The sequence below is a fragment of the Haliaeetus albicilla genome, chromosome 3 (genome assembly GCF_947461875.1).
Source record: "Haliaeetus albicilla chromosome 3, bHalAlb1.1, whole genome shotgun sequence".
NCBI classification, from domain to species: Eukaryota; Metazoa; Chordata; class Aves; order Accipitriformes; family Accipitridae; genus Haliaeetus; species Haliaeetus albicilla.
The window spans coordinates 53,156,057-53,168,309 of NC_091485.1; the positions used below are offsets into that span (position 1 = coordinate 53,156,057).

The following is a 12,253-nucleotide window of genomic DNA, read 5'->3' on the forward strand; positions in this document are numbered from 1 at the left end:
CGCTGGGAGCCGGCGCGAGGCAGGACCGCGGGGGGGGGGGGGAGGAAACCCGAGTTTGCGGCGCCGGTGCGCGGGGGCAGGAGCGAGAGCGAGCGAGCGGAGGCACCGCCGGCACACCGGCTCCGCCGGCCGGGCCGCCCCTCCTCAGCCGGGCAGCGCGGCCGCCAGCCCCCCGGCCGGTCGCCCACCCGCCCGCCGCGCCGCCGACAAGCTCCGCGCCGCCGTCCCGCGGCGGCGGCCCCGACCGCCCGGCGGGCTCGGGTCGGGGGGGGGGGGGGGGGGGAGGTGGGAGCGGCGGGGGCGGGGGGGGGCGGGGGTGGTGGCGGCAGCCGCGGGGGTCGTCGCCATGACGAGCGCGCGTGCCGCCGCCTCCCGCCGCTGAGCGGGGCGGCGCGCGGCCGCTGTCCCTTCAGCACCGCGCGGCCGGCGGGGCCGCCCTCCCCGCCAACGGCACCGGCACCGGCACCGGCACCGGCACCGGCACCCCCCACCGGCACCGGCACCCCCCACCGGCAGCGGGGCGGCCCCGGCGGCGGCACCGAGGCGAGCCCTGGCGGCCCCCCGCGGGCGGCGGCGATGGCGGGCCGGGGCCGGGGGCAGCAGGGCGCGCCGGCGGGGGGCCGCGGCCGCTGAGAGAGCAGGTAGGGCGGGCGCGGCGGGGCGCGGAGCGGAGCGGGGCGGCTCCCCCGCGGCGGGGGCCCGAGCGGGGCGGGGGAGCGGCGGCGCCCCCGGGGGCAGAGCCTGGGGCCCCGGGCGGGGGCGGCGGCGCGGGGGTCCGGCACCTGAGGCGCGGCTGGGCGAGCGGCGCGGGGGGGAGCGGGGAGCGGGGAGCGGGGCCCCGGGCGGCGGCAGCCGGGGGCGGGGGGGGTCCTCGTCTGGCGGGGCCGGGGCGCGGCGGGAGGGAGGGAAAGGTCCGCGCCGACCCGGTCGCACGAAGGCCGTGAGTAATGGGGGGTTCGTAGGAGCGACAGCCGCAGCCCAGGTGAAGGGTACGGGGAGGGACAGGAGCCTGCGGCGGGAACAAAGGAGCCGCCCCCGGTGTCTTCAGCGGGAGGTGGGAGAAAGAATGGGGGAAAGGGGAAAAAAGGGGAGGAAAGGGGGGAAGAGGGAAGAAAGAAAGAAAGGAAGAGAAAGAGAATGAAGGAAAGGAAAGGAAGGGAGGCGAGAAAGGAAGAAAGACAGGAAAAAGGAAGAAAAAGAAAGAAAGAAAGAGTGAGCAAACATCAATAGGTGAACATGCTGTAGATTTGCTCATTCTGCCGATTTTCGGTGCGATTGCATCCTAGGTTTTCATTCCCTATACACCTTTGGAAGGAGCTCACTATGACAGGGCAGAGTCTGAAGGCTTTATCTGAAGCAAATTTTGAAGACAATGAGATCAGCATCAACGTTGGAGGCTTTAAGAAAAAGATGAGATCCAACACATTATTAAGGTTCCCTGAGACCAGGCTGGGCAAACTGCTGAGCTGCCACTCAAAGGAGTCAATACTAGAGCTCTGCGACGACTATGATGACACCAAGAATGAATTTTATTTCGACAGGAACCCTGAGCTCTTTCCTTACGTGCTACATTTTTATAACACCGGCAAGCTCCATGTGATGGGTGAACTCTGCGTGTTTTCTTTCAGCCAGGAGATTGAATACTGGGGAATCAATGAATTCTTTATAGACTCCTGCTGCAGTTACAGCTACCATGGGAGGAAAATGGAGCCAGACCAAGAGAAATGGGAGGAGCAAAGTGACCAGGAAAGTACCACATCTTCTTTTGATGAGATTTTGGCATTCTACAACGATGCCTCTAAATTTGACAAACAACCCTTTGGAAACATCAGGAGGCAGCTCTGGCTCGCTTTGGATAATCCTGGGTACTCAGTCTTAAGCCGAATCTTCAGTGTCCTTTCAATAGTGGTGGTGCTGGGCTCCATCGTGACCATGTGCCTGAACAGCCTCCCAGACTTTCAAATTGTTGACAGCAATGGGAACCCCGAGGAAGACCCTCGCTTTGAAATCGTGGAACATTTTGGTATTGCATGGTTCACTTTTGAACTGGTGGCGAGATTTGCAGTAGCTCCTGACTTTTTAAAATTTTTCAAGCATGCCCTGAATTTGATTGACCTAATGTCTATCCTTCCATTTTATATTACCTTAATTGTCAACTTGGTAGTGGAAAGTAGTCCGACTTTAGCAAATTTGGGCAGGGTTGCACAAGTCCTGAGACTCATGAGGATCTTTCGCATCTTAAAGCTTGCTAGACACTCCACAGGTCTCAGGTCTCTCGGAGCCACCCTGAAGTATAGCTACAGAGAGGTGGGGCTTCTTTTACTTTACCTCTCTGTTGGCATCTCCATTTTCTCAGTAGTGGCTTACACCATTGAGAAAGAAGAGAATGAGGGGTTAGCCACCATCCCTGCTTGTTGGTGGTGGGCTACCGTTAGCATGACCACAGTTGGCTACGGGGATGTTGTGCCAGGGAGCACTGCTGGCAAGTTGACAGCATCTGCATGCATCCTAGCCGGTATCCTAGTGGTAGTGCTTCCCATTACACTGATATTCAATAAATTCTCCCACTTTTACAGGCGTCAGAAGCAGTTAGAGAGTGCCATGAGAAGCTGTGATTTTGGTGATGGCATGAAAGAAGTTCCGTCAGTCAACTTAAGGGACTACTACGCTTATAAAGTTAAATCCCTTATGGCCAGTCTTACCAATATGAGCAGGAGTACCCCCAGTGAGCTGAGCCTGAATGATTCACTGCATTAGTGTACAAGTTTGACAGCAGTTTGCATGAGAGCTATCAAGAGCTATGTTTATAAATGTTTTCCTATTTGTCTTCTTTTTTTCCTAGAGGATAGTGTTGCTGACACTGCACTAACTTTGCACTTGAGAAACTAAAGACATTTCTATTACAAACTGACAGTTTGCACATTTTCATCCTGTTGCATAGGTACTAAATGCTGACTTTTCCATACAAATGTTACCACTTCCATGACATTAGTGCTAGTGGTCTAGTGATGATCTGTTACTTTGTGCATTTCCTCATCTGAGCAGAGAAATGAACATACCCAGGTGGAATAAAAATTCTCAGCTGTGACATGAGTAATGAAAAAAATCACCTATCACCTATACTGGTATCTGTACTAGTGTAGGATTTGCTATGCATTTTACAACAGTTTAAAACAATCACCTGTAAATCACTGACATGGGAACACTCTTCCCCGTCTTTCTGACTGGTAATTCTGATCATCACATGTGTGGAAACACCTCTGAGCTTCACATTTCAATGGAAGTTAGCTTACTCTTGAGCGCATGTGTTAAAAATTGGGTGTTCTTGTTCTGAAATGTTATGTATGGTAATATTTTTCAGAAGCTCTTAAGCGTAGACCTACCTCTGCTTCCAAGATTAGGTCAATATTGAGCCCTTTGAAGAAGCCCACCCCTCATTTTCAGGTAGCTACTTAGTCAAAGACTACATTTCCACAAGGGACTCTAGGTGTGGAGGCCCATGAAGACATCTCAGTTTCCCATTTCCAGAAATGATCTGCACACAGCTCGGTTCCAGTGAAGCTGAAGATATGTTGTGTTTGAGTGTCAAAATGGTTCTGAGATTAGACACACAAAAACGTGGGTTTTCAACAATTAGAAGCTCCAATGAAAAACTTGGATTTGTTTAATGAAGTGAAATATTCCCACATGAGCAGTACAGACAGCATTTTAGGAACTGACATTCATATACTGCAAAAAGACTAATTATAAAGGTGCCATATGTGATGCTGAGATATAAAATCTAATTTTATCAGGAAAGCTTGAAAGCAGGTGTTGATGGCAGACAATTCCATTAAGCTTTCTGCCCAGGAAACTCTAAGGAAAAAAAAAACCCTGTAAGTCACATTTTCCCTCAGAAAGGAACTCACAACTTACAGCTAAGGAAAAGTATAAGGGCCTAAGAAAGGAACAGATAAAGAAGAAGAGCTTAATACTGCACTTACTGTGGGCAGATCCTCCTACCTGTTTCTGTGACGCAGTCATTTTAAATCCTTTCAAGGGCTGGCCTGTACTTTTTTTTTTTTTAAAAGATGTGAGAGAGCAGAGCATCTGGGTTTTCAAGAGTAATCATGAATCTGCATAAACTTATTTTTTGAGTGCTCAGTCTCTTCCCTTGCAAAATTTTACAGACATCAAACACTTGTAGCCAACAGGCAGCAGCCACTGCTTCCCTCGCTTTATACTTCTAGGAATCTGTGCTATGAAACAAACTACTGGCATTCAGTGGGCAGAACAGCATTTCTCTTCAGATCCTCCTGCTTTTCCATCCTATTTATTACATATAATGTTCCAGTTAATTATTTTTAATTTTTTTTATTTTACTTGTGAAGACTAGAGAGGTTCAGAAAATAAATTCAAACTAGTTAGAAATTAAAATACCAAAGCTAAAATTGTCATGTTTGGAAGCCTGTGTTTGTGTACCACAACAAGGAGTGGCCCGACTGGCAGAATAAAGCAAATACGGTATGGATAGGTAATTCCCATTTTTTAGGCTATTAGAGGTCGCTGTCTGGTCTGGATCTTTTGATGTTGTTGCTGTATCAGCTCCACCAAAAACCAGAAAACTGAGCACCCAGGGTGAGATTCCTGTTTGCACAGCGATCTATCACAGAATACATAGTGTGAAATAACTCCCCCCCGCCCCCAACATTTCCTTTGAACACCCCCCCCTCACATCAGTTAGTAGTTGATTTAGGCCATGAAGTGTGAGGGAAATGGGACCTTTCTAACTTTACCAAATAAAACTCTTGGAGATTTCAACAAAGGCTGCACAAGTTACAAAGTTGATAGGCAAGACGTTTCTTGCTGTCCCTGAAAATCAAAGAGCCATATACAAGGCCCTGAAGTAGACCTGGGTAACCCGAATTAAGTGTCCAAACCTGAAGCATTTTGCTAAGGTTTTCACTTCTGTTCAAGTTCTCTGCTGGGTCACAGGCATAAATTCAATAGTCTTGTCCCTGAGTCATATTGCATGTGTGTGTAAACTATCATACACGTACAAACACCCACCCAAAACACGGCACAGCAGCCAGGTTGCCTGTTGGATTGAAATACCATGAAAGAAATAAGGGAAGGAGGAGATGGGCTTGCACAGCACATATATACACTCTGGAAGGGTTACATGCTGCAAGGGTGGCAAACTCCCACCAGTGTCAAGGACGCTGCAAGTTCTCATTAGGTCTGTTGGCTGGGAGCCTTCAGAGGCTCCAGCTCCAAGCAGTGGTTTTATCTCAGTTTCACAAGCAGTAGATTCACAGAGTTGAAAACCAATGACTTTCAGGGCAGTTATTTGAAGAGACCTGTAAACTTGCCAAAGAGTCACAAATTCCCTCAGCTGTTGCTAGTTTAGCATTGTAAAGGTTGGATCCAAACTTTGCAACACATCATTTCAATAACCTATAGCTTATCTTATGTTCTAGATTTATTATTATTCGTAGGGCTGATGCTCTGTCATTTCTGCAAATATTGAATGGAACATGTCCAAATTGCATTTTACTAAAGAAAATGAAATACCCTAAGGAATTATGACTTATATTGTGCTGGTTGAAAGGAATTTTCATTATTGCTTTTTTATATAAGTGCTTTGGATCAAAGACACTGAATAAATAAAGTACTGAAATTTAATATGTTCTTATTATCATGACAATGACTTTACACAGTACACAGGAATTCCCTTCATAAACTTAACTAAGCCCATGTTAAAAGTAGTCAGATTTTTGCTCCCCCCTCCTCCGGAAGAGCATTCCAGAGGTGCACTGCTCTCCAAGGCTTGTGCAACTTTTAGCATAGTTTTATTAATGGCTGCTTAATATCAGGTTTTTTCTCATGCCACCACTGTTCTTTAGCTTAAATATTTCATTTTCCTCTTAGTGTTTGCATGCATGGTGTATTTATAGACAGCAACCATATGCCCTTACATGCTTATTTTCATAGGATTATACCTGCCAAGCTTCCTTTTAGTTTTCTTTTTGCAAGTCGTGTTCCCCTGACCATCCCAGGGAATGTAGCCTTTTTTTCTGCAGCACTTTTGCTTAGATTTAATCTGCTTGAGCCGGCATTGTACAGTATTGTATCACTTCGTACAGCAGTTTTAATATTTGCTTATGACTAACAGATTTTTTCACTGAGGATAACAATTGTTCCGATTTAATTAATGTTGTTGTTTTAGCTCCCCCAAAATATCTAGGTAAGGAAGAATGAGGCACACCCTTCCTGCCATTTTATGAAGTATGCTGTATTCTAGGGCTCAGTCCAGTAAGTGTCGAGAATCCTCATCTCTCATTAAATAAAAGTTACACAAAAATGTTTACACTTTGAAGGAAAAATTCAATCTCGCCAAAGCCTCAATGAGGAGAAGAGGTGGTGTACTTCTTGAGTAGTCAGTACTTTCGCCAGACTTCTTCAATCACTGGTTTGTAAGAGCAGGGCATCTTCAATTCTATAAAACAGCGGGTCAGAAATGAAGGATGAGAGGACTAATTGGCCGCTTTCTCCAGTGTTTGAAACTTGAAAATTGTTGTGGTCAGAAATCTGCTTACTGTGGATGTGCAGTTTAATGAAGAACATTGCACTTGGCATGTATTCCTCCTGCCTTGTGATGGTCACCTCCCTGGCACCGGTGAAAACACTGTTCCTCCTCTCAGCTGAGAGCTTTGAATTGCTTAAATGAGGATTATGGCAATATTTCAAATGAGGCAACTTACTTTATTGCCAGGAATAAACTGTTAGAGAATCTTGATTTCTAGTACAAATCTAGGCTATTATAAGAGTTGGAGATGTCCTTGAGAAGCAATATGTTACATTATTTTCCTGAGATGTAAAATCTATCTATAGATTGTGATTAAGCTTTTTATGTATGTTCAGATTTTGTATTATTGCCTGGTTTATTATTCACTTACTTTCTTCAGTTGCTAATTCTCTCTTTCCCTGCAGACTACTTTATCCATTTTGAAAGCAGACTGGTTTTTCCTCACATATTATACATAGCATGAGCTACTTCACATTGCAAACTTAAAAACAAAGAACTCTGCATTTAATTTTCCAACTTTAATACCTCCAGTATTTGTACCTTTTGTACAGAACTTTATGAGACTGCAGGGAACTACTGTATCTGGTGCTCTTTGTACTGCGTTTCTTGTGCCAGTAGTGTATAACACACTCAAGAACTCAGCTTTGTGCCACAAAATGGAAATTAAATGCATAAAAAAGTATATTTCACCAGGGATTAAGAACTGATTTAAGTTTCAGGATATTCTGAGTATATACTATAATCAAAGACAAGCCTGGATGTCATTGTGAAGAAAGGTTTCTTTTAAACATATACATCAGGCTAGATTTCTATTTTTAAAAATGCTCTTAATTGGTGGTTGTGGTGGGGAACCCAGATTTTTCAGTTGAGCAAACAGTGCATGCTTCTTGTTCTCTACCTCACAGATTAGGGACTAAGCAACATACCAATAGCACTTGTAGGTGGTAAATCAACTTGACATGACCTTTCATCTTTTCCAAAACAACCCCCATCCTTAGAGGCCCCAGCTGTGCACACATAAGCAGCAGAAAGCCCCTGGAGTAACTGCTCTTGCCGTGCTAGTTATCCATTTCCTCTCACAATACTCCTGACTTCAATCTACCTTTGATGGTACTTTCAAACAACATTCAACCCACAGTCGCCACTCATATCCCTCACTGAGGTGTTGTGCCAGAACTATTCTTTTCTCATCATGTTAGTCTTCCTTTTTTTTTTTCAAATTTATGCACCTGGCTTCCCATTAAGTTACACCAGAAATTAATTTGATCTCCTGTAACTTATTTTCAAGTTGCCCACAATTTAGGCAGGACTAGAAGAATATTCCCATCCAGTTTCTGAAGCATCTTTTACTGATTCTGCCTTTTTCCTTAAAAAAGAAAAAAAGAAAAAAAGAGATTATGCTTCTCACCTGAGAATAATTTACTGGGTTAACAATGCAACATGGGCAATACATTATTCAAAGCAACAGCTTTCTGCTTTGTTGATTCAGAGACAGCCATAATGTCTCTGCTTTCAGAGCAATCCTTGAAGTTGTTAAGAAACATCACCCTCATTAAGGATTGTCGCTCTCTTCACCTCTCATATATAAAACTCTGGGTTGTCAACTGGAGGAGGCAACCTCCAAACAGTCTAGAAAGTGTTTCCCAATATGACACTGCTGGCAAAGGTCTGACTCTGGTATTTATTTCTCCTGCTAGTATAGAGCACGGAGAATCGTCTCACAGGTGTTGAGACTCCGACTGACCTCCCACTGGACACTGCAGAAATTTGTTTGCCTGACATCGCCTCACCCTTTACACACAACCCTAAATCACATAAGTCCTCACTTGGATAAATGTATGCATCTGGCTATAGGAGACAGTGGCACAAATCCAACACTTCAGCTTCACAGAAGTGTAGAAGAAACATCAGCACTTCCCACTCTTTTTTTTCTTTCAGGGTACCAATGGGGTTTGGCTTCTCACTGACCCCTGTTCAGAAATAAACAGGGCTAAGTTTTTCGGGGATTGGACAAAGTCTGCTATAAATCTGCCGATTTCTTCTCTATATCTAAAGCACCCCAAGAGAGCTGCCCACTTTCAGATGCACGGTCCAACATCTGCTTGTTGTCACCACATGTGCAGGTGCTCTTTGTGGTGCACAAGTCTGTGTGGTTCTGAGCGGACTATTCCTCTGATGACACTGTTAACCTTCAAAGAAAACTTTTAATCACATTTGGAAGATGAGCGATACTCAGACATCATGGTTTGCTCACCAGCAGCCACTGCTCTGCCCATGTTAAGTTCTGTACTTCTTGCTTCACCCTCTCTGTTGGCCGTATGCTGACACGGCTATTCCTGCAGACCCCATGACGTATGATGAATGGGTGATGCGGTGGGGCCATAACACAGCAAAGTGAGTGGTTGGAGTTCCTGGCTTAGGAATGTCAATCCCACCAACTTTCAGTGGAAACTGTCCTTTTAAATGACTATGCTATTTTTGAAATTCATATTCTGTCCCACTCTAGGAAATGTTCTGAACATCGACACCCTAGCATAGCCCCTTTAATGACCAGCCATTTAATTATCAAGTAAATTCTAATTTATTTCCACTGTACCAGTGCCTAGGCACTCCAGATCATGTGCTAGCACCTCCGTATGTCAGGTTTTCCAAGTATGGCAAAAGATAACACATCAAGTATGTGGTTTACTTTTGGGGAAAACCCATTCTCTATGTTGTTTCTTTCTTTCTTCTTTCCATACCAAGGCAAAGCTTCCTACTCTTGCTGGTGGTATGATCCTTTTCTAACATTTTGATCCCTACCCTGAAAACCCAAAAGGAGAAGCCCTGGATGTATTTTTCTCCAGTGAAGTGGCTCTCGGTGTTCCCTGTGGGAGCACACTCTAAAGAAGAGAGCTGAAACCTGCCAAGAGGCTGGTGCCGCTTGCAAGCACCTGCAGGAAGAGCGGGTCATCCCCATCCAATTCCCCCTTACGCACGTCCCCCTCTTTTGCACGGTCAGTGGAGAGGCAAGGCAGGCCCCCACAACAGGAACATCTCAACCGGCCAAAGTCAGGATGCAGCTCCTTCTCGAGTCCTTTCATATTCAGTCTGGCAGGTGAGCTATCAGGTTTGACAGTTGGTTTTTGCATGGGACTTCTCAGCTGCTGTACTGGAAATGCTTTATAAATACAGAAGAGTTTTGCTTACGCTTTTGGTGGCAGAAATGCACCGAGCCTTCCTTATACTTCTGTTAGCAAGGGCAGCCCCACTCCTGGCTCTCATGTTCCCCAAGCACAATAAACTGGAACCATACTGGAGCTCTCATCAGTGCTACCAGGGAAGTGCTGGAGAGCGCAAAGGACACCTCTTCACGTGAGCTGTTACACAGCACTGGCCCATCCACCAGCACACAAAAATACAAATCTGCTTCCGCACACTTGGCAGGAGCCTCAAAGCACTGAAACCTTTTAACATGCCAGGAGATGGGAGTCGTGTTGGGAACAGGTGGCAGGTGTTTCTAGGTGCATTTGATTTTCTTAAGAATCCCTTTAGATTCAGAGAAAGGTCAGCCTAGACATACCAAGAATATAGAAGAAAAAGGCTTTAACAGACAGTTAATGTTTCCTGAAACAAGATATCTGACAGTTTTCCATCCTGAGAAAGCACAATTAAAAAAGCAAAATGCATCTCTCCATCCTGCTAGAAAGGGAGAGAAAAAAGCCATGGTGAATGAAAGATTAGTCTACTTGGGTTCTAGGTGTTTTATTTAAAACTTTAATCCTATACAGTCCAGAAAAGAAGAATAAACCTGAAAGGAAAGTAAAGCTGCAGCTGGAAGAGGGTTCAGATTCTTTCCTTGCAAAGTGCACAGGACAGCCACGTCTTGCATGGTTTCATTTAGAGGTCTGGACCAAACATCAGAGACCAGCTTCCCAAAGTTTAGATTCCCAAATTTTTAAGCACAGCCAGGGGAGTTAGGCATACCCTCCCCTCACTCAGATCAGCACCAGGGAACTCTGAACATGAGGTTGGCAGCCTCATGGTATTTTGGGAACGTAAGGCCATGCACCTTCTGTTGCTTGCTGTGACGAGGGGACACAGCAGCTGCTTGGGTCTGCAGCACAGTGCCCATTCAGCCCTGAGCAGCCTCATTTCCATCAATCAGCACAGAAGCTGGAAGATGGCTCAGAAATGCAGCAGTAATCTCTTAATTGTGACTGAATCGTTGTCCCTTGTTCCAGAGCGGAGAGCTGAACTGAAGTGTTCATCTGTCTACAAAATAAAGTATTAGCCAAACACTTTGCAAATAAGACTTCCTCCTACTTTAGTTGCAAGATAGGACCCGTCGTGCTTTTTGTGGAGGCAGTAACTGAAGATAAGTGCTATGAGATGTATAAAAATTGTGTCAGTTGATGGGCTGAATAAATCAATGTTAACTACATTTAAAAGGCTTCAAACTTATACCCACTTCTTGGAATAAATTTGCATTAATTGTTGGGATGCAGGGGTACTATATTGCTGGTCCTATGATCCTAGAAATCCTCAATTCCTTATTTATCCCAATAATTACATATTTGGGGGCTGTTTAAACATCTCGATGTCAACAAAAGAGTTATAATTACACTAACTAGGAGAAATAGGTTTATCGAATCTAATACAACACTATTGCCATCGATTTCAGCCAAAATATGTTGTGGAATATAAACAGCCCCAAAAGCTAACATATTTCTATAAAAGCCGAGCAATCAGTGGTGGATGTGCTTCCTTAGCAGGACAGGTCGCTGAAAAACTACAACAGGTATGTAGTCCATCAACATTTTCTAGCACATACCCATAGTGGCTAAATGTATATATTAACATGAAAAGGAATTTCAGGGAGAAATACTGACAATATAATTTCAGAATTCAAGCCAGCCTTTTCTAGGATGTCTTATTTTGCAGGATAATTCTCTTATTATTCCTTTTGAATGCACTTTTAAATACACTGGGAAGAAAATATAAACAACAAGGAAAAAATGCTTGTAACAGTGTAATAAGATAATGGTCCCAAATCTAAAGTCAAGTCAATTTTAGAAATTACTTTTGGTTGGTTTAGAGTTTCTAATGGGATGAGAGACTCTTGGAATGAGTCAGAGCAATATTTCAGCTGGATTTATTGAAATACTGAACCAGTACTTACTGCATTAGACACTTCCTGACAGGAAAAACAAAACAAAAATTTTCCTGGATTTTAGGAGACTCAGAAAAAGTTATTTTATTAATTGTATTTCTAAGTACAGAGTTTGATTTGTTTTTGCATTTTTTAATACAAAACACTTTGAAAAATTCTAGTCTTCTCCCATAGTTTCAGCAGGGAAAACTGGTATATGACAAACAAATACAACTTATCTATAGACTGAAATAAGACCTGCATTTTAAAAAGAATCTCACACTTTTGGATATGGTTGCTAAGAAAAATTATAACTCTACTTAATCCTTCTTCAAATAATCTCTGACTTCCATAATCTCTGGACTATGACACCTGTTTTCATGTGTGATGAGAGATCAAAAGGATACCTCTTGCTGTTAAGCCTGTATACCCCATTGTACTGTAATAAAAATGAAGTAACAATTGATGCATCACACTAAAGGCTTAGTGTCAGATAAATCAAATCAAAAGCTTTCGGTCTCCCTCTTTGATGTATTGGCTGTGAGTTTTTCCTT

General features: G+C 44.5%; 1 protein-coding gene across 1 annotated transcript; it reads left to right on the forward strand.

Annotated features, from left to right (window-relative positions):
* Nucleotides 1-318: 318 nt before the first annotated feature.
* KCNS2 (potassium voltage-gated channel modifier subfamily S member 2) lies at nt 319-7,250 on the forward strand. Its single transcript, XM_069779753.1, has 2 exons — nt 319-641; nt 1,287-7,250. Exon 2 carries the CDS (start codon nt 1,324-1,326, stop codon nt 2,755-2,757), a length of 1,434 nt encoding a protein of 477 aa, XP_069635854.1. The 5' UTR covers nt 319-641; nt 1,287-1,323; the 3' UTR covers nt 2,758-7,250.
* The last annotated feature ends 5,003 nt before the right edge of the window (nt 7,251-12,253 follow it).